The following is a 21,987-nucleotide window of genomic DNA, read 5'->3' on the forward strand; positions in this document are numbered from 1 at the left end:
CATGACTATAATTATTTATAGGACATTTTATTTATGAATGAGATATATATTTTTGTTATTCTTATCTATATATATATATATATATATATATATTAAAAAAAAAACGATCCATTTTTCCTTATTAAAAACAAAATATAAACCGATACATTATATAACTTATTTACATATTTAATATAATTTATTTTAAAAAATAATATTTATTTTTAAAATTAATTTAGAGTGTTTTTTTTTAATTTAGATCCAATTTCACATGGATTAAAAATAGTAAAATGCTTATTAATTTTTTTTTGGATTAAAATTCTTATATGGTCCTTATATTTGTATATGAATCTCAATTCGATTATCTAGTTTTAAGTTCTCTCAATTGGATCCTCAAATCTTGAAAAAAGTTTAACAAATAACCCCTTTTCGTTAAGTGGACAAACAATGTTAATGGGTGCTGATGTGGTGCACAATAGACACAAGTTTAATTGGATGACGTGGAATTCAAGTTTAATTTATGACGTGTCATTGTTTACTGCAAATTAGGGATTTTGAAACTACATATTTAAATATTTTGATACTACAGATTTAGGGATTTTGATATTGTAGATTTAGGGATTTTAAAACTATAGATTTAGGGGTTTTGAAACTGCAGATTTAGGGATTTCGAAAGAGGGATTTTGAAACACTACCAAAGAGATTTAGGGATTTCAAGAAAGCGATTTGGAACAAAAGACGAACACAATGTGGTAGGGATATCAAAACCTGGAGATTTCGAAACAATTAGGGAATGAAGGGATTATGAACACATAGAGAGGTGCACCGCCTTTCCTAAGGTTCTTTACAATTGTTCCATGCTCCAATTGCACTCCTCATTCACATCTCTATCTCCAATTTGTGACCCATCTTCTTCTCAATCCACAAGGGGAAAAATCACCATTGATGAAGCTTGAAGCTCGAAGAGGAGAATGGAGAACATCCTAACACCCCAAACAACCTCCAAGAGCCTCTCTCAGTCGCTCTAGGTGAAGAATGAAGTGTAGGAGGAGAAGAATCCCAAAACCTCGAGAGAACCATGCTTAAATAACCCATTTTGACATGTCAGTGTCACCACCGCTCAATGCTAGGGTCTGGCACTCAACGCTATGCTATTTGGAATTCCACTACTCAGCCTTAGGCAGTTTTGACAGGATTCTAAAATTCAAGTTCTTGTGTGATTCCAAAGGCGTCCAACTTGGATATTTGCTTCAAATTGATCTTTTATTTTCCCAAAACATGCTCCCTTAAGTTCTTGCTTGTTTTTCTTCACTAGAATTGCTTCCTATTCATTTATTTCACACACCAAAACAAAAAGATTAGAGATAAAAATAAGCATATGTTAACTAAAACACAAGAAAACGTGATCATAAATTAAATCCAATTCCACATAATGAAATTGTCCATATCACCATGTATATTGCGCACCACATCAACACCCATTGACACCGTTTATGTTCACTTAACGAAAATGACTTATTTGTTATATATTTTCAAGATAGAGTATCCATTGAGACAACTTAAAATGAAAGGATCAAATTGAGATTCCTGTACAAATATGATAACCATAAAAGAGTTTTAACCAATTTGTTTAATCTTCTTAATTTCATAAAATAAAATATTGTATTTTCTAAATTATCATGAATCACAAACAATATATACATTTAAATACAAATAACAATAAATATGTCTAGGCTAAGCTAAAAATTCCTTTTCATTGAAATATTTTGATGCACACAGATCCTATTTTTAGTCTTTGGGAAGTTGATATGAATACAGAATAAATTATTTATAAAGGCTTGACAACAACGAAGGATCCATGACATGAGTTGCATAGATAAATATGTAGAGACAGACACATTTCAAGGATCTCCATCCCAAAGCTCTTCCAAGCTCTTGTAAGGTCCATTTTCTGATACAAAGTTTATTCCAGAAAACATCCTACGCTGTGGAATGTTCCTGAATTTCTGTGATTCCTCCTGCTTCAGTTCCCACTCAAATATCTCAATGTTCTCTTTCATTCTCTCCTTGTTGAAGCTTCTCACAATCGGACTTACCCCTTCTTCGTATATCCATCTCAGTGCAATCTGTATCACCATGCATGTCATTGATTTCCTTCATTTCAACCATCAACTATTTTTGAATTGGAATAAAATTGGCCTCACAAAGATGAGAGATTTTTTATAACTTTTTCTGTGAAAGACATTTTTCTCATCCAGCCATACCAGAATTATTAAGAATAATCTAAACATGAGTCTAAGTTACATATGACAAAATTATACAAGGGAAAGACCATAAACTCATTATCTTTGAAAACCAGATAAAACAATCATAACAATAACATAAAACTCAAAACATTGAAGTTTTGAGTTAAAAATAGTATCAATCCCTTATTCATCAGTGATATCTGGTTTGTGACTATCCGCTTAGACTATTTATGACAACAACAAAACACAATAATACCACCACAACAACAATGATCTCTTGGTTATTTTGCTAAATCTAAATTTAGAACTTCATGGTCACAAAATTAGAGCTGTAATGTGGAGACAGTTTAAGTCTGAGATAGTAAGAGAACCTGAGCGACGGTCTTCTGTCTTGCAAAAGCGATTTCCTTAAGGATTGGGCTCTCCATAACTGCATTTGTACCATAAACACTATTGTAAGATCCGAGTGGTGACCATGCACTCACATGAATTCCTTTCTGTTTGCAAAATTCTGTGAGTTTACCCTGCTGCCATGAGGGACTCATTTCCACCTAAAACCAATGGAAGGAAGGAATCACCAACGTCAACAAGTGTTTCATCACTGTTTAAATGTCAATCTGCATGTAATTGCTAAATCTTCATACCTGATTGACAGCAGGAGGAATGGTTGCATTTTCCAAGAGCTGGTTGAGCTTTTTTATGCCAAAGTTGCTGACACCAACAGACTTTGCTAAGCCTAATCTGCAACACTCTTCCATAGCTTCCCATATTCCTTTCATGTCAAAGGAGGGCATCACATTCTCCTTTAACATATCAGCTGGCCCTCTGGCTTCAGGTTTCATCCTCAGTGGCCAATGAATCAAATACAGATCTACATACTCCAACCCCAACTTCCTAAGCAGGGAAATTTACATAACATGCAACAGGAGAAACAAAACTTTATATGAGGATGATCATATAAGCTTTAACTAGTATATTGTAACAATTTAAACAATAGTTTTCAGATGCAAAAATCAAAAAGTGAAGTTTTTATAGATATTGGAGCCAAATGAGTAGTCAAAGCTCCTGTGTACTTACTGCAGTGAGGTCTTGAGAGCTGGAAGAACAAGGTCAGGGTGAGCATCAGATGGCATTAGTTTTGAAGTGATGAATACTTCATCTCTGCTCTTTACAAGGCCTAGCTCAAAAGCCTTATCCACAGCTTTTCCTAGAGGCTCCTCACTTCCATAAAAAGTAGCAGTGTCAAAGTGTCTGTAGCCGACCTCAAAGGCATCAATAAGTATGGAGATGAGAGTTTCATGTGGTGGAAGAGGAAAAGATGCGGTTCCAAGGCCTATGGCTGGCATCTTTTTCCCTGAGTTTAGTATCACTTCTGGGATTTTTTTTGCTTCCATCTTTTCTGTTGGGTTTGATGTGTTTTGAAATGTTGTTATATAACATAAAAGTGATAATTCTAAGTCTTTCGAAGAAAACTAGACTTGTCAACTTGGGATGACATCGTCCACATAAATACAAACACATGGAAACATCATGGCCACAAATTAACTTATTTTTTCTCGGATCAAACTTCATTTATTGGTTTTGATGTTTCTTGATCGTCCAAATCCAAACTTTAATTTTGTTCTTGTTTTAATTTACGTTGCTTATCCTGCTATTAAATTTCAAACTGTCACGAATGAAGGAGTTTGTAATAAGTATTTTCTTGTGACAGCTGTATATAATCTTTACTAAATGTTGTATAAGCTCACAATAAAGGAATAAAGATCACGAACAAAATACTTTCTGAGGCGTGTAGATCACTGTCCTTAAGGACTTATCCGTCGTGTATTCCGCAAGTTCCCCAGGATACAACAGGAACTTCTCAGAATACTTTCTGAGGCGTGTAGATCACTGTCCTTAAGGACTTATCCGCCGTGTATTGTGCAAGTCCCCCAGGATACAACAGGAACTTCTCAGAAATTTCTGAGGATCTCAGAACTAGTAAGGAACTCTAAACAGAGTATAAGAATAACCCAGAATAATTTTAGAAGATAAAAAGAGCTATAGAATGAATCTCAGAAAAGGGAAGAATAAGAAAGAATGGAATTTTGTGTGTATTGGAATGGAGGAGAAGCTCCCTATTTATAGAGTTCATGGATCAAGCCCATGATCCAAAAATCCAAAATATCTTTTAGAAAAATAATATTTTAATTAATTAAAACGTTGCAAAATAAACGTTGGCAGCCCCTAGCTTGCGTAAGACGCTGGAAGCTCAATACCTAGGGAGGCTACAGAGCACGTGGTCAAAACCACTCCACAAAAACTGCATCATCCGATTCTTCAACACGCACAAACTACGGAAGAAAGATCTTTTGCAATACAGGTTTTACAACAATCCCCGACATATTGCAAAAGATAAGAAACAATGATTGAAAGAAAGAAAAGAAGAAAAATCCAGGGTTTTATAAGATGTAATGCATCAGAGCTGGTATAGCAAGCTATATGAACCAGTCCTAGATCAAGAAACTTAACACACAGTGTAGTTGGTATAGCAAGCTATATGAACTAAAGACACTTGAGTGTGTTAGAGGTTTATCAATCACATTACACCCCCACAATCCTTGCTGATATCGTTGTGTTGCGCTTACTAGGCCATGCGCTTGCCCGGTATTCATGAGTGCTCTAGAGATCATGCCAAGATCTCATGCAAGCGGCCCCACTTGACACTCATATAGGTGATTTCATCAAGTGTATGCTGCAATTCATACACCACCCATAAGGGATATGAAGATAATTAAAAGCTTTGATTAATTACAAAGTTTAACCTCTCAATAATGCAGTCTCTAGCACTTTCACACACACCATAGGAATGAACATATTTGATTTAAAATCAAATTAGTGCTATCAGAACTAACAAGTGACTTGTTTTTACCCATATGAACCTTATTCATGGGATCTCCAATCACAAAGGTTGGGTTACCATCACTTGTTTGTTTTCAAGTGGCTTAAGTCTCATTCCCCTCGATGTTTCTAAGATCATATTTCTTCCCAAGGGTTTTGTCAGAGGATCTGCTAGATTCCGTTCTGACTTCACATAGTCAATGGAAATAGTTCCACTCTTTAGCAGCTGCTTCACCAAATTGTGTCTCAATTGAATATGTCTATTCTTTCCATTGTAATTCTTGTTTTTAGCTATAGCTATTGCCGATTGGCAATCACAGTGTATTGACACCGATGGGGTTGGTTTCATTCCTAGTGGAATGTTTGCTAAGAAGTTTTTCAACCACTCAGCCTCACTTCCAGTCATCTCAAGAGCGACAAACTCAGATTCCATTGTTGATCTTGCAATAATAGTTTGTCTGGAAGATCTCCATGTAATTGCACCACCCCCAAGTGTGAATACATAACCACTAGTGGATTTTGTCTCATCTAAATCAGAGATCCAGTTAGCATCACTATACCCTTCTAGTACAGCGGGAAATCCACTATATTCAATGGCATAATCCATTGAACCTCTTAAGTATCTCATAAGCCTGGAAAGTGCATCCCAATGTTCTTGATTTGGACATTGAGTGTACCTACTTAGTCTACCTACTGCATAAGCAATATCGGGTCTAGAAAAGCTCATCAAGTGCAGTAAGCTCCCAATTATCTGGGCATACTGAGGCTGAGATAATGATTCTCCTCTATTTTTCATTAATTTAGAGTTAGCATCATAAGGGGTACTCACGGGTTTGAAATCATAAAACCCAAACTTCTTAAGAAGTTTCTCAATGTATTGTTCTTGGGATAGTAATATACTATCTCCCTTCCTTATGATTTTAACACCTAAAATTACATTGGCTTCACCCATGTCTTTCATTCCAAAGTTCGATCCTAGAAATAATTTAGTTCTAGTAACAATCTCATTGCATGTACCAAAAATTAACATGTCATCCACATACAAACATATAATGACACAATCACCATTTTCAAATTTAGAGTACACACATTTATCAGCATCATTAGGTGAAAAACCATCACATAACAGTACATTATCTAGTTTTTCATGCCACTGTTTTGGTGCTTGTTTCAATCCATACAAAGATTTTAAAAGTTTACATACCTTATTCTCTTGACCAGGTACAACACACCCTTCAGGTTGAGTCATATAAATTTCCTCTTCTAAATCACCATTTAGAAAGGCAGTTTTAACATCCATCTGGTGTATCACTAACTTATGGATTGCTGCTAAGGCTAACAGAACTCGAATAGAGGAAATCCTAGTCACAGGGGCAAAAGTATCAAAGTAATCTATGTTGGGTTTTTGAGTAAAACCTTTTGCTACTAATCTTGCCTTATACTTCTCTATGGATCCATCAGGATGATACTTTTTCTTAAAGATCCACTTACAACCAATGAGTTTTGCTCCTTTAGGCAAATCTACTAAGGTCCAAGTATTATTTTTCTGAATTGATTCAATTTCAGTCTTAATGGCTTTATCCCACTGTTTTGCATCAGGAGCACTAATGGCTTCTACAAAGTTACATGGATCATTATCAACTAGATAGGTATAGAAATCATTACCAAATGAAGTTTCCTACCTTTGTCTTTTACTTCTTCTTAATTCATCACACAAGGCATCAATATTATTATTATTTTCTATAGGTTGAGACGTCTCACTAACCTTTAAAGGAAAAACATGTTCAAAAAACTCAGCATTTTTCGTCTCCATTATAGAATTTCTTTCAAGTGTATCACTTTTAAGAACTAGAAACCTATAGGTAGCACTATGTTCAGCATAGCCTAAGAACATACAATCAGAGGTTTTAGAGCCTATTTTCCTTTTCTTAGGATCGGGTAACATCACCTTAGCTAGGCACCCCCACACTCTTAAATATTTAAGGTTAGGTTGATAACCTCTCCACAGCTCATACGGAGTTTTACCAGTTTTCTTATGAGGTATTCTATTTTGAAAAAAAAAACGCAGTAAGCAAGGCTTCTCCCCAAAGGTTATCAGGTACACTAGAACTAATAAGCATAGCATTCATCATCTCCTTAAGAGTTCTATTCTTTCTCTCAGCTACTCCATTAGACTCAGGTGAATATGGTGGGGTTACTTCATGGATGATACCTTCTTTAACACAATAGTCATTAAATAACACATACTCACCACCTCTATTTGATCTAATCCTCTTAATTTTCTTATTTAATTGATTTTCTACTTCTGCTTTATAGGTAAGAAAGACATCAAAGGCTTCATCTTTATGTTTGATTAAGTAAACTTTGGTGTATCTAGAATAATCATCTATAAAGGTCACAAAATAATTTTTACCTCCTCTAGACATTGTTTGTTTCAAATCAGCTAGATCAATATGAATTAACCCTAACAATTCAGTTTGGCGTTCTACAGCAAAATTGTTTTCTTAGTTATTTTAGATTCTACACATATATCACATTTACTACTCTGTTTATCATGCATATTAATTAATCCTAGTTGTTTTAATTTCATAACATAGGAAGAATTTAGATGTCCTAATCTAGCATGCCATATATCATATGAGTCAATAATATAAGCAGAAGAAGATGATTCATTAATATTTTCAGAAATGTTAAGTACAAAGAGACCCTGATCACAATATCCATTCCCCACAAAAAAATTATTTTTTGTCATTACAATCTTGTCAGACTCGAATGACACTTTAACCCCCACTTTTCCCAGTAGTGCTACACAGATTAAATTAACTCTGATTGATGGCACATGTAGCACATCACTCAAGGCCAGAGTCTTTTTAGATGTGAGTTTGAGAAGAACTTTCCCTTTTCCCCAAACAGGAGTGGTCTTGGAATCACCGAGGTAAACGTGTTCTTCTCCATCCCCTACACTAGTGTAAGAGGTAAAAGCACTTCTGTTTGCACAGATATGCCTAGTAGCACCAGAGTCTACCACCCATTTGCTCACATTGGTCATCAGATTTACTTGAGAAACGACCGCAGCAATAATGTCATCTCCTTCGACTATATTAACCTTAGGAGGATTGTCGTTTCTTACTCTGCGTCTGCACTGCGGTGCATGATGGCCCGACTTCCCACATACGAAGCAATTTTCTTTCTTCTTAAAGGTGGGGTTAGATGTGTTGGGGCGAAATTTTCGAAAATTATTTTTCTTATTGTGATCAGGTTTGTGTTCGTACCTTTTTGGAGTAGGTTTGTCTTCTACCATGTTTGCTTTTGCATACAACGCTTTGGCCCTCACAGCAGCATATTCTTTCCTGTTGGTATCTTCAATAATTATGTGAGTAATCAGCTCTGAAAGTGACATTTGCTTGTGCCTATGTTTTAGTTGTTGCTTGTAATCAGTCCAGGAAGACGACTGTTTCTCGATCAGAAGCTCTGAAACAAACTCATCTGGAAGAAGAACGTTCTCCGCTTTGATATCTTCTAGTAACTTATGGTACTCATTAATTTGCGACTTTATGTCCTTATCTTCAACCATTTCCCAGCGATAGTATTTCCCAATGATGAATCTTTGCCTAACTATATCTTCAGTAGTGTATTTGAGAATCAACGAATCCCAAATTTCTTTTGCTTCCTTATAGGAACAATATACATCGAACAAATCGTTAGAGAGTGTACTAAGTAAAGTATGACGGCATACCTTGTTTGCATGAACCCAATCTTCAACTTGTTTTGAATTTGGAGGGAGACTGGAGTCGGGTTTTGAAGATGAAAGAGCAAAAACGACTCCGTACATGTTTAAGAGGGTTGACACGCATTCTTGCCAGCGCCGAAAATTCTGACCAGAGAAGACTTCAATTTTTGATACATCCGGGAAAGGTTTCGCGAAGACCGTCTAAGTTCCGAAAACATTATTCTGATTCTCCGGGATTGAGTTGTTGTTGTCATCCATAAGTCCTTAAGATTGTTGTATAAGCTGACAATAAAGGAATAAAGATCACAAACAAAATACTTCCTGAGGCGTGTAGATCATTGTCCTTAAGGACTTATCCGCGGTGTATTCCATAAGTCCCCCAGGATACAACAGGAACTTCTCAAAAATTTCTGAGGATCTCAGAACTAGCAAGGAACTCTAAAAAGAGTATAAGAATAACCCAGAATAATTTTAGAAGATAAAAAGAGCTAAAGAATGAAACTGAGAAAAGAGAAGAATAAGAAAGAATGAAATTTTGTGTGTATTGGAATGGAGGAGGAGCTCCCTATCTATAGAGTTCATGGATCAAGCCCATGATCCAAAAATCCAAAATATCTTTTAGAAAAATAATATTTTAATTAATTAAAACGTTGCAAAATAAACGTTTGCAGCCCCTAGCTTGCGGAAGACGCTGGAAGCTCAATACCTAGGGAGGCTACAGAGCACGTGGTCAAAACCACTCCACAAAAACTGCATCATCCGATCCTTCAGCACGCACAAACTACGGAAGAAATATATTTTGCAATACAGGTTTTACAACACTAAATACGTGTTACAAAAATTTAAATGTAACCAATTGATAGGAGAAATTGATTAATGCAATAAAATTACTATAACAATATAAAATACAATACAAATTAAATTAAAACTAAATTTTAGATAAATTTAACCTAATAAAATATAATTAATTTTAATTTTAATTAAATTTAACTTAATAAAATATAAATTATATTTTTATTTTAGTTTCTTACTAGAATAGGTAGATAATGTGATATCCATATCTAACCTATTTATTAAATTTAACTTAATAAATTATAGATTTAGGGATTTTAAAACTATAGATTTAGGGGTTTTGAAACTGCAGATTTAGGAATTTCGAAAGAGGGATTTTGAAACACTATCAAAGAGATTTAGGGATTTCAAAAAAGAGATTTGGAACAAAAGAAGAACATAAAGTGGTAGGGATATCAAAACCTGGAGATTTCGAAACAATTAGGGAATGAAGGGATTATGAACACATAGAGAGGTGCACCGCCTTTCCTAAGGTTCTTTACAGTTGATCCATGCTCCAATTGCACTCCTCATTCGCATCTCCATCTCCAATTTGTGACCCATCTTCTTCTCAATCCACAAGGAGCAAAATCACCATTGATGAAGCTTGAAGCTCAAAGAGGAGAATGGAAAACTTCCTAACACCCCAAACAGCCTCCAAGAGCCTCTCTCAGTCGCTCTAGGTGAAGAATGAAGTGTAGGAGGAGAATAATCCCCAAAATCTCGAGAGAACCATGCTTAAATAACCCATTTTGACATGTCAGTGTCACCACCGCTCAATGCTAGGGGTCTGGCACTTAGCGCTATGCTATTTGGAATTCCACTGCTCAGCCCCAGACAGTTTTGACAGGATTCTAAAATTCAAGTTCTTGTGTGATTCCAAAGGCGTCCAACTTGTATATTTGCTTCAAATTGATCTTTTATTGTCCTAAAACATGCTCCCTTGAGTTTTTTCTTGTTTTTCTTCTCTAGAATTGCTTCCTATTCATTTATTTAACACACCAAAACAAAAAGATTAGAGATAAAAATAAGCATATATTAACTAAAACACAAGAAAACGTGATCATAAATTAAACCCAATTCCACATAATAAAATCGTTCACGTCACCATGTATATTGCGCACCACATCAACACCCATTGACGCCGTTTATGTTCACTTAACGAAAATGACTTATTTGTTATATATTTTCAAGATAGAGTATCCATTGAGACAACTTAAAATGAAAGGATCAAATTGATATTCCTGTACAAATATGATAACCTTAAAAAGGTTTTAACCAATTTGTTTAATGTTCTTAATTTCATAAAATAAAATATTGTATTTTCTAAATTATCATGAATAAAAAACAATATATATATTTAAATACAAATAACAATAAATATATCTTCTGATTTAATTTTTTTATGATCTAATTATTGGTTGAGTCAATAAGATAATTTTTTTTAGAACAACCAAGATTAGAATTCTAAGCATAAATTATTGTAGAAAAACTGACAAAATCATGAACAAAATTTCTTGAGATGTAATCCTTAAGAACTTATCAACTGTGTATTGCAGAAGTCTTCCAGTATACAACAAGAAACCCATGATATAAAGAAGATAAGAATAGAAAGAAAAATTAAAAAAATAATTTGAGGAATAAAGTTTTATTTTGAGAGGATAAGATAAAACTTGATTTTGTGTTTTTTCGGAATATAAGAAATGCTGTCTTTATAGAACATAAACTTGGTAAAAAACTATTGTCACACTAATGAACCACACTAATGAATAATAAAAACTGATAATGAATTTTAATAAGAAAATAAAAACTATACACTTATGAATGTTAATGAAAAAATAAAAATCGTTGACCAATAATTAAAACTAACTTTTTTTTTGCAATTATTATTATTATTTTATAACATAAATTATGTGAAAGTTGAGTGATATATAAGAAAAAAATTACTCAAGCTTTGACTTTCAAACTTTGAGTCTCAAATTTTATTTTATGTTGAAGGTGATATGATATTTCTTATATAAATAATTGGTATTATATAGGTAGTTAATCTTCTGAATCTATAATAAAAAAAATTTCAACAGCAGAAGGTTTATCTTAGTTTAAAAAATCAAGTTAAATGGTTAAATTGACACAGATAAACTAGTTAAAGAAATAAAGATTTGTACTAGTGGACATTTAATCCACCCACATTTACTGAAATATAAGAAAGAGATTAGCTTTTCATTTTCAGTGAAAAATATGTCTAGGCTAAGCTAAAAATTCCTTTTCATTGAAATATTTTGATGCACACAGATCCTATTTTTAGTCTTTGGGAAGTTGATATGAATACAGAATAAATTATTTATAAAGGCTTGACAACAACGAAGAATCCATGACATGAGTTGCATAGATAAATATGTAGAGACAGACACATTTCAAGGATCTCCATCCCAAAGCTCTTCCAAGCTCTTGTAAGGTCCATTTTCTGATACAAAGTTTATTCCAGAAAACATCCTACGCTGTGGAATGTGCCTGAATTTCTGTGATTCCTCCTGCTTCAGTTCCCACTCAAATATCTCAATGTTCTCTTTCATTCTCTCCTTGTTGAAGCTTCTCACAATCGGACTTACCCCTTCTTCGTATATCCATCTCAGTGCAATCTGTATCACCATGCATGTCATTGATTTCCTTCATTTCAACCATCAACTATTTTTGAATTGGAATAAAATTGGCCTCACAAAGATGAGAGATTTTTTATAACTTTTTCTGTGAAAGACATTTTTCTCATTCAGCCATACCAGAATTATTAAGAATAATCTAAACATGAGTCTAAGTTACATATGACAAAGTTATACAAGGGAAAGACCATAAACTCATTATCTTTGAAAACCAGATAAAACAATCCTAACAATAACATAAAACTCAAAACATTGAAGTTTTGAGTTAAAAATAGTATCAATCCCTTATTCATCAGTGATATCTGGTTAGTGACTATCCGCTTAGACTATTTATGACAACAACAAAACACAATAATACCACCACAACAACAATGATCTCTTGGTTATTTTGCTTTATCTAAATTTAGAACTTCATGGTCACAAAATTAAAGCTGTAATGTGGAGACAGTTTAAGTCTGAGATAGTAAGAGAACCTGAGCGATGGTCTTCTGTCTTGCATAAGCGATTTCCTTAAGGATTGGGCTCTCCATAACTGCATTTGTACCATAAACACTATTGTAAGATCCCAGTGGTGACCATGCACTCACATGAATTCCTTTCTGTTTGCAAAATTCTGTGAGTTTACCCTGCTGCCATGAGGGACTCATTTCCACCTAAAACCAATGGAAGGAAGGAATCACCAACATCAACAAGTGTTTCATCACTGTTTAAATGTCAATCTGCATGTAATTGCTAAATCTTCATACCTGATTGACTGCAGGAGGAATGGTTGCATTTTCCAAGAGCTGGTTGAGCTTTTTTATGCCAAAGTTGCTGACACCAACAGACTTCGCTAAGCCTAATCTGCAACACTCTTCCATAGCTTCCCATATTCCTTTCATGTCAAAGGAGGGCATCACATTCTCCTTTAACATATCAGCTGGCCCTGTGGCTTCAGGTTTCAACCTCAGTGGCCAATGAATCAAATACAGATCTACATACTCCAACCCCAACTTCCTAAGCAGGGAAATTTACATAACATGCAACAGGAGAAACAAAACTTTATATGAGGATGATCATATAAGCTTTAACTAGTATATTGTAACAATTTAAACAATAGTTTTCAGATGCAAAAATAAAAAAGTGAAGTTTTTATAGATATTGGAGCCAAATGAGTAGTCAAAGCTCCTGTGTACTTACTGCAGTGAGGTCTTGAGAGCTGGAAGAACAAGGTCAGGGTGAGCATCAGATGGCCATAGTTTTGAAGTGATGAATACTTCATCTCTGCTCTTTACAAGGCCTAGCTCAAAAGCCTTATCCACAGCTTTTCCTAGAGGCTCCTCACTTCCATAAAAAGTAGCAGTGTCAAAGTGTCTGTAGCCGACCTCAAAGGCATCAATAAGTATGGAGATAAGAGTTTCATGTGGTGGAAGAGGAAAAGATCCGGTTCCAAGGCCTATGGCTGGCATCTTTTTCCCTGAGTTTAGTATCACTTCTGGGATTTTTTTTGCTTCCATATTTTCTGTTGGGTTTGATGTGTTTTGAAATGTTGTTATATAACATATAAAAGTGATAATTCTAAGTCTTTCGAAGAAAACTAGAATTATCAACTTGGGATGAACTGTTCCACATAAATACAAACACATGGAAATATCATGGCCACATATTAACTTATGTTTAATCTTTGTTTTTTTGTTTGGAGCAAACTTCATTTCTTATTTTTGATGTTTCTTGATCGTCAAAGTCCAAACTTTAATTTTGTTCTTGTTTTAATTTACGTTGCTTATCCTGCTATTAAATTTCAAACTGTTACGCATGAAGGAGTTTGTAATAAGTATTTCTCATGACAGTTGTATATAACCTTTACTAAATACGTGTTACAAAACTTTAACTAAACCTTAACATGTAACCAATTGATCGGAGAAATTGATTAATGTAATAAAATTACTATAAAAATATAAAATATAATATAAATTAAATTAAAATTATATTTTAATTAAATTTAACCTAATAAAATATAAATTAATTTTAATTTTAATTAAATTAAATTTAATAAAATATAAATTATATTTTTATTTTAATTTCTTGTGAATAACAAATAACTTCTACGTGATATTTACATCTGATTTATTTATAAATTGATATTAAAATATTTATTATCTACGAATAATAAATATACGCAAATGTTAATTATAGATTTTATTTACATATATAGATATTTTTGCTATTCTTTTACCTATCTAATATAAATTATTTAAAAAATATTTTATCTTTAAAATTAATTTATAGTTTTTTAATTAAGACTCATTTTCACATTCATTACATGAATCATAATTCAGTTATTTGGTTTTAAATTGTCCCAATCAATTGAGTTCTCAATTTAAAAAAACATGAGTTTAATTGGATGACGTGGAATTAAAATTTAATTTATGACGTGATATTGTTTATTGCATATTAGAGATTTTGATACTGCAGATTTAGAGATTTTGAAACTGCAAGATTTCGAGATTTTGAAATCTGGAAATTTCAAAACAATTAGCGAACATAGGGATTTGGAACACAATAGTTGAAGATTTCGAAACAGCCAAGGAACAAAAGGTTTTGGAACATAAGAACAACATTTTGGGTCCTATTTCCTTCCTTAGAAATATTGCCTTCGAGCTCTTCTGGCTCTCAAATTTAGGAGTGTTACTCCTTCCATCACCACATTTTTTCCCATCACCTTCCTAATTCTATTACATATTTTTTGAATTACAAAACTAACCTTTTATAATTACACAAATAACCTTTTTATTTTTTAATCCTAATTATTTACTTTAACCCTAAAATCTATCTTTCTATCCCTTCTCACCCACCTCTCAACCTTCTCAGATTCTCACCCAAACTCCATCACATTTATTTCTCATCTTCCATTTTTTCTCACAAGGTTACTGATGATATTTTTAATTCTTTTTAAATGTAATGCATATATCTCTGTGCTATGTTCTGTGCTGTGCTCTGCGTTTTTTTGCTGTGTGCGTGTGTTGGGAGAAAGGAAGAAGATAACCAGGGCAAAAACGGATGTCGGGTATCCGTTTGGATGTGAAACGGATGTCGATATCCATCGACGGATGTTGACATCCGTTTTCCCTTAAACGGATGTTGACATCCGTTGACGGATGCTCACATCCGTTTAAAGATTAAACGATTTATATTTTAGGATTTTATTATGCACTTTCACGCCTCTGAACCAGCACCTTGAAGCACTACCAGACTCACGGCTGAAGCGAATTGCTTTCCCCACTTTCAATCTCACTAAACACAAAGTCCACCACACTCTCACGTCACAATTCTATAAAAGAGAAGAAGAAGTGGAACATGAGAGACAACCCAAGGGTAGTGGAACGTAAGAGACAACCTGTAAAAAATAATAAAGAGAAAGAGAAAAGAATGATAAAGAGAATGAATGTCACGTGAGATTTTAAATAATATTAACCCTAAAATTTTAATAAGGATAAATTAGGAATGAAAAAGTTAAAAAAAAGGGTAAAAGAAGAATGAGGTGGTGGAGGAAGCAAGTTGTGGTGATGGAGGCCCCAAATTTAGTTCAAGATACCATAGGCCCGTTTTATGTAATCAAGTAATGCCTTCCAATTCCGTTTATTTACCTTCTTTATCTACTTTGCAACGTGAGTAATTTTTCTTCCTCTGATCCGATTTTGCAGTTCTATAAAGTCATTTTAGTTTTTCATTTTTTTTCTTTTGGTTTGACTCGCAGATTTGAGAGAGATAAGGTCACTTATCGAAGGAAGTTCGTAGAATTGCTCATACCGTTCGCCTTACAATTGTGTTCAGGAGTAAATTAAACATAAGTTAAACCCCAATTCAGGTAATAAAATCGTCCACGTTATCATGTACATTGTACATCACATTAATACCCCATTGAGGCGGTTTATGTTCGCTTAACGAAAAAACTTATTTCTTATACATTTTCAAAATTATAGACCAATTGAAATAACTTAAAACAAAATGACCGGATCGAGATTCCTGTATAAATATGAACATTATGGGAGAATTTTAACCAATTTTTTTAATCTTCTTGATAAAATAAAAAATTATATTTTCTAAATTATCATGAATCATAAACAATATATACATTTAAATACAAATAACAATAAATATATCTTTTGATTTTTTTTGTGATCTAATTATTGATTGAGTCAATAAGGGATAATATTTTGTTAGAACAACATAAGTTTAGAATTCTAAGTATAAATTATGTGAAAGTTGAGTGATATATAAAAAAAGAATTACTCAAACTTTGAGTCTCAAATTTTATTTTATGTTGAAGGTGATATGATATCCTGTTTTTATGCACACATATCCTGTTTACTTTAGTCTTTGAGAAGTTGATATGAATACATAAAAAATTATTTATAAAGTCTCATGCATCTTCCCATTAAATGGGTTGAACAATGAAGAATCCATGACAACATTTCAAGGGTCTCCATCCCAAAGGTCTTCCAAGCTCTTGTAAGGCCCATCTTCTGATACAAAATTTATTCCAGAAAACATCCTACGCTGTGGAATGTGCCTGAATTTCTGTGATTCCTCCTGCTGCAGTTCCCACTCAAATAACTCAATGTTCTCTTTCATTCTCTCCTTGTTGAAGCTTCTCACAATCGCACTTGCCCCTTCTTCGTATATCCATCTCAGTGCAATCTGCATCACCATGCATGTCATTGATTTCCTTCATTTTCAACCATCAACTATTTTTGGATTGGAAGAGATACAAGAGATTTTTTATAACTTTTTCTGTGAAAGACATTTTTTTCATGGAGCAAGATCAAAATTATTATGCAAGTATAAATTTAAGCCGCAAGTTAAAAATAACAAAGTTATACATTATATAAGATGAAAGACCATGTTTTTTAAATCAACAGTTGTTATAATACATCTATAACAATAATAACATAAAACTCAAAATATCAAGATTTTGAGTTAAAAGTAGTATTAATCCTTTATCCATCCGTGGTATCAGAATCAATCAATGGTTAGTGAACGCATAGACTCTTATAACAAAAACAAAACACAATAATACCATAACCACATCATAAACAGTGATCTCTTGGTTATTTTCTTTATCTAAATTTAGAACTTCATGGTCACAAAAGTATAGCTGTAATGTGGTGACAGTTTAAGTCTGAGATAGTAAGAGAACCTGAGCGACGGTCTTCTGTCTTGCACAAGCGATTTCCTTAAGGATTGGGCTATCCATAACTGCATTTGTACCATAAAAACTTTGGTAAGATCCGAGTGGTGACCATGCACTCACATGAATTCCTTTCTGTTTGCAAAATTCTGTGAGTTTACCCTGCTGCCATGAGGGACTCATTTCCACCTAAAACCAACGGAAGGAAGGAATCACCAACATCAACAAGTGTTTCATCACTGTTTAAATGTCAATCTGCATCTAGTTGCTAACTCTTCATACCTGATTGACAGCAGGAGGGATGGTTGCATTTTCCAAGATCTGGTTGAGCTTTTTGATACCAAAGTTACTGACACCAACAGACTTTGCTAAGCCTAATCTGCAACACTCTTCCATAGCTTCCCATATTCCTTTCATGTCAAAGGAGGGCATCACATTCTCCTTTAATAGATCAGCTGGCTCTCTGGCTTCCGGTTTCAACCTCACTGGCCAATGAATCAAATACAGATCCACATACTCCAAGCCCAACTTCCTAAGCAGTTTCAGGGAAATTTACATAAAATGCAACAGGAGAAACAAAACTATGATCATATAATCTTTAAGAAGTATATTGTAACAATTAAAACAATAGTTTTCAGATGTAAAAATAAAAAAATGAAGTTTTTATAAATATTGTCAAATGAGTAGTCAAAGCTCCTGTGTACTTACTGCAGTGAGGTCTTGAGAGCTGGAAGAACAAGGTCAGGGTGAGCATCAGATGACCATAGTTTTGAAGTGATGAATACTTCATCTCTGCTCTTTACAAGGCCTAGTTCCAAAGCCTTTTTCACAGCTTTGCCCAGAGGCTCTTCACTTCCATATAAAGAAGCAGTATCAAAATGTCTGTAGCCAACCTCAAAGGCATCAATAAGTATGGAGGTGAGAGTTTCATGTGGTGGAAGAGGAATTGCTGCGGTTCCAAGGCCTATGACTGGCATCTTTTTCCCTGAGTTTAGTGTCACTTCTGGGACTTTTCTTTCTTCCATATTTTCTGTTGGGTTTGGTGTGGTTTGAAATGTTGCTATATAACATATAAAAGTGATAATTCTAAGTCTTTCGGAGAAAACTAGAATTATCAACTTGGGATGCCGGCCCACATAAATACAAAAACATGGAAACAAATTAACTTATTTTTTCCCTAGTCTTTGTTTTGTTGTTTGGACCAAACTTCATTTCTTGTTTTTGAAGTTTCTTGATCGTCCAAATCCAATGTATTTATTATGTTAAATAAAAAGAAAGTTAAGTAAATGAAATTGTGTATAATTATTTTATTTGATTAAATAAAATTTATTATATTTTTGAATTTCTTTAAAATAAACTTGAAATACATGTAAAAGTAAAATGAGAGAGTATATTTTATGCATCTAATAAATAAGATTTATATCAATAGTCTATATAAAGAGTTAAATTAGAAGAATTGATGATTTATTAATTATACATCAAAGGTTTTACATAACATTTATATCGATAGTATATATAATGAGTTAAATTGGAAGAATTGATTATTTATTAATTATACTTTAATGTTTTTACATAATATTTATATCAATAGTATATATAATGAGTTAAATTAGAAGAATTGATTATTTATTAATTATACTTTAATGTTTTTACATAATATTTATATCAATAGTATATATAATGAGTTAAATTAGAAGAATTGATTATTTATTAATTATACTTTAATGTTTTTACATAATATTTATATCAATAGTATATATAATGAGTTAAATTAGAAGAATTGATGATTTATTAATTATACATTAATGTTTATATCAATTTTACATTCTTTTTCTGGAAACAAATATCTTAATTTTATTTTTGTATGTTCCACTGTAATTTAACTACATTTTTGCAATATTTATTTGAATGAGTCTTAAACTCATTTTTTTCATTAGTGTTTCACTTGATTGTTAATAAAAAAATATATATTTTCAAGATAAAAATAATATATTTTTTATTTTAATAACTCAGGAGTTTATGATTTTGAGTCTCGTAATACTCAATTATTTTATTACTTAAAATTAAGTTTAAAAAATTATTAATCAAGTTTTATTTTATAAGAATTATGATTTTTCAAAAATTTTATGATTTTAACTCTGATAAGATGATATTTAATTATTTTATTATTAAAAATCAAATTACGAAAAGAATTATTATTAATCGAATTTCATTATATAAAAACTAATATTTTTCTAAAACTTTATAAAACCTTTTGTATAAATCCTTCCAGCTGATAAATGATTTAATGATATCTTGAAAATATTATATAATTATGTTTTTTTTTTTATGTTTTTATCAAATATATATAATACTTTAATTAGTGTAAGGTAAAATGTCACTAAATTATATTATTATAAGTCTTATTTTTCTATACAGCTAAAAAACAATAAATTTTAATAATTATTATCTTTTTAATATTTCTATGGAGGTAAAGAAAAAACAGATACATTTAATTAAGTAAACATTGTATTTGTTAAATTTGATAAATATATTATATATTTATACATTTTTAACATGTTTTTTTATAAGTTAAAATTTAACACTTATTTAGAAGGGTTTGACATAATCTGTCGTAGAATGGGTTAAATAGATTGACTGATTAACTTATTTAATTATAATTTTTTTTAATTAATAAATAATAATAAATTTTCTATTTCAAATTTAAATAAAAAAGAATAATCTTTAAATTAGATTTATAATTAATCAAACATAAAATTTGCAAGAAGTCTGGATGCAAGGCTGCCGAGCTACAAGGCCGGGCTGTGTCGAGCTTCAAGACCATGGTGTCGAGTTGCAAGGTCAGGTTGCCTAGCTTGAAGACCGGGGTGCCGAGCTTTAAGACCTAGAGCTTGGATGCCAACTTGTCGAGCTTAGATGCTGAGCTGTCGAATAAGAGCCTGGAAATTGGGAATGGAAGCACAGAAAAGCTCTACATAAATCTGTGGAGAGCTGGGAGGAGTTGATGGAGAACATGGACAACTTGAAAAGGTTCCTGGAGAGCTCGCAGAACTCGGTGCAGATCTCATTAGAGAACTCGATGGGGAAATTGCAGAGCCCGACAATGTATGTTGATAGCTCAGATTGGAGACCAAGTAGCTTGGTAGATGGGGAGGACAACTCGGTCAACATCAAGGGGATCTCGGATAGGCACAACATAAATGATGGTTCAACAGATGAAGATGTAAATAGAGCAATGATAAATATCTCAAAGGATAGAGATGAACCTGATGGATTGAGGAATATGTCAAAAAAGTTTTCTGCAACACTTGTGAATGTAAGTGCCAAAGAAGATTTGGTTAAGCAACATGCCAAAGTCGCTGAAGCTATTTTAGGCTGGGAAAAGGCTGAAAAAGAAGTTAAACCCGACGTTTAATGAGAAGAGCAAATTCAGTTTGGGTTGATGCAATTGGAAAAATCTAGTGAAAGACAGAAACACATTTAATTTTAAGGGGGAGTTTTGTTAAGGTAAAATTAAATGTTATAGATTTAATTGGGTTATTTATTTGTTTAGGAGTTTTGTCAGTTTTACAATGCAAGGATCAGTAGTAGGTATTACACAATAATAAAGAATAAATATTGTCTTAATAATAGAGTTTATGATTTGTGGGTGAAAAACTAATATGTTAATCTATAAATTATAAGTGTCTGGTTGACACATTGTGATATACACCATTCAGAAAATTCTAAAAAGTGTCATATTTTCTAACACCTTTGTCCTTTGCTATGTCTTGAATGATTGGATTCTCCATGACAGCTCCCCTTAAATCCTAAAAAGCGTCAAATTGACTCAAATAAACAATAAAAAAATTTATTTTCAAATTCTCTTAAATCTCCTCAATTACTCTCTCTCAAATCCACTCAAGTGAACAAGGCCTTAACGAGAAGAACAAATTCAGTTTGGATTGATGCAATTGGAAAAATCTAGTGAAAGACAGAAACACATTTAATTTTAAGGGGGAGTTTTGTTAAGGTAAAATTAAACAGATAAAAGGGCAGCAAATCTTCCTTGGAAAAAACAGTTGGATTTTCAAGATCATGTCTCAACCTCACTGGCCAATGAATCAGATAAAGATCCACATACTCCATCCCCAGCTTTCTAAACAACAATGTGCAGCACATAAAGTATGTAAGCAACATTAATTGTCAGAAAAGTGATAAAACTTTCAACCAGTTTCATTAGTACTCTAGGTTATCTAATAAAAGTTTCTATCAAATGATAACTAGCATGACCTATGTAGAACATCAATTCTGATAAGAGAAAAATATAGAAAATACAAATGAAATTGTATCTCAGTTCTATCCTACAAATAATAAACTGAACAAACACTCTACTAAGATTATTAGTATCAAAGTAAGGAGATTAAGGTTACTTTAATGTGGTCTTGAGAGCTGGGACAATAAGATCACGTTGTGCATCTGTGTTCCAAGGCTTTGAAGTGATGAAAACTTCTT

The 21,987-nt window shown here is 32.8% G+C and overlaps 3 protein-coding genes across 4 annotated transcripts; all 3 read right to left on the minus strand.

The window, feature by feature from the left end:
* Positions 1–1,705: 1,705 nt before the first annotated feature.
* On the minus strand, positions 1,706–3,646 carry LOC148199796 (methylecgonone reductase-like). Its single transcript, XM_088114381.1, has 4 exons — positions 3,303–3,646; positions 2,870–3,119; positions 2,597–2,776; positions 1,706–2,105 (listed from the first exon to the last, which is right to left on the minus strand). Exons 1-4 carry the CDS (start codon positions 3,617–3,619, stop codon positions 1,881–1,883), a joined length of 972 nt encoding a protein of 323 aa, XP_087970507.1. The 5' UTR covers positions 3,620–3,646; the 3' UTR covers positions 1,706–1,880.
* An 8,261-nt stretch (positions 3,647–11,907) lies between these two features.
* On the minus strand, positions 11,908–13,850 carry LOC124823427 (methylecgonone reductase-like). 2 transcript variants are annotated; one of them, XM_088111182.1, is made up of 4 exons: positions 13,503–13,846; positions 13,070–13,319; positions 12,797–12,976; positions 11,908–12,305 (listed from the first exon to the last, which is right to left on the minus strand). In XM_088111182.1, the coding sequence occupies exons 1-4, from the start codon at positions 13,817–13,819 to the stop codon at positions 12,081–12,083; spliced, it is 972 nt and encodes a 323-aa protein (XP_087967308.1). In that variant the 5' UTR covers positions 13,820–13,846; the 3' UTR covers positions 11,908–12,080. The 2 variants fall into 2 exon arrangements, with proteins under 2 accessions (XP_087967308.1, XP_087967310.1); XM_088111184.1 differs by having other exon boundaries at positions 11,989–12,333; positions 13,503–13,850.
* Positions 13,851–16,578: 2,728 nt separating this feature from the next.
* On the minus strand, positions 16,579–18,676 carry LOC148199797 (methylecgonone reductase-like). Its single transcript, XM_088113927.1, has 4 exons — positions 18,202–18,676; positions 17,776–18,025; positions 17,503–17,682; positions 16,579–17,003 (listed from the first exon to the last, which is right to left on the minus strand). Exons 1-4 carry the CDS (start codon positions 18,516–18,518, stop codon positions 16,779–16,781), a joined length of 972 nt encoding a protein of 323 aa, XP_087970053.1. The 5' UTR covers positions 18,519–18,676; the 3' UTR covers positions 16,579–16,778.
* Between the last annotated feature and the right edge of the window lie 3,311 nt (positions 18,677–21,987).

Source organism: Vigna umbellata, chromosome 4, assembly GCF_029865625.1.
Source record: "Vigna umbellata cultivar VRB3 chromosome 4, Vumbellata_1.0, whole genome shotgun sequence".
Taxonomy (NCBI): Eukaryota; Viridiplantae; Streptophyta; class Magnoliopsida; order Fabales; family Fabaceae; genus Vigna; species Vigna umbellata.

Excerpts from the sequence above, each read along its gene's own strand:
- LOC148199796 (XM_088114381.1), bottom strand. The coding sequence starts at position 3,619 with ATGGAAGCAAAAAAAATCCCAGAAGTGATACTAAACTCAGGGAAAAAG. Across the intron at positions 3,120-3,302 it reads GCTCTCAAGACCTCACTGCA|GAAGTTGGGGTTGGAGTATG; the intron begins GTAAGTACACAG and ends TTCCCTGCTTAG. Across the intron at positions 2,777-2,869 it reads TTCCTCCTGCTGTCAATCAG|GTGGAAATGAGTCCCTCATG; the intron begins GTATGAAGATTT and ends CATTGGTTTTAG.
- LOC124823427 (XM_088111182.1), bottom strand. The coding sequence starts at position 13,819 with ATGGAAGCAAAAAAAATCCCAGAAGTGATACTAAACTCAGGGAAAAAG. Across the intron at positions 12,977-13,069 it reads TTCCTCCTGCAGTCAATCAG|GTGGAAATGAGTCCCTCATG; the intron begins GTATGAAGATTT and ends CATTGGTTTTAG. Across the intron at positions 12,306-12,796 it reads GACAGAAGACCATCGCTCAG|ATTGCACTGAGATGGATATA; the intron begins GTTCTCTTACTA and ends ATGGTGATACAG.
- LOC148199797 (XM_088113927.1), bottom strand. The coding sequence starts at position 18,518 with ATGGAAGAAAGAAAAGTCCCAGAAGTGACACTAAACTCAGGGAAAAAG. Across the intron at positions 17,683-17,775 it reads TCCCTCCTGCTGTCAATCAG|GTGGAAATGAGTCCCTCATG; the intron begins GTATGAAGAGTT and ends CGTTGGTTTTAG. Across the intron at positions 17,004-17,502 it reads GACAGAAGACCGTCGCTCAG|ATTGCACTGAGATGGATATA; the intron begins GTTCTCTTACTA and ends ATGGTGATGCAG.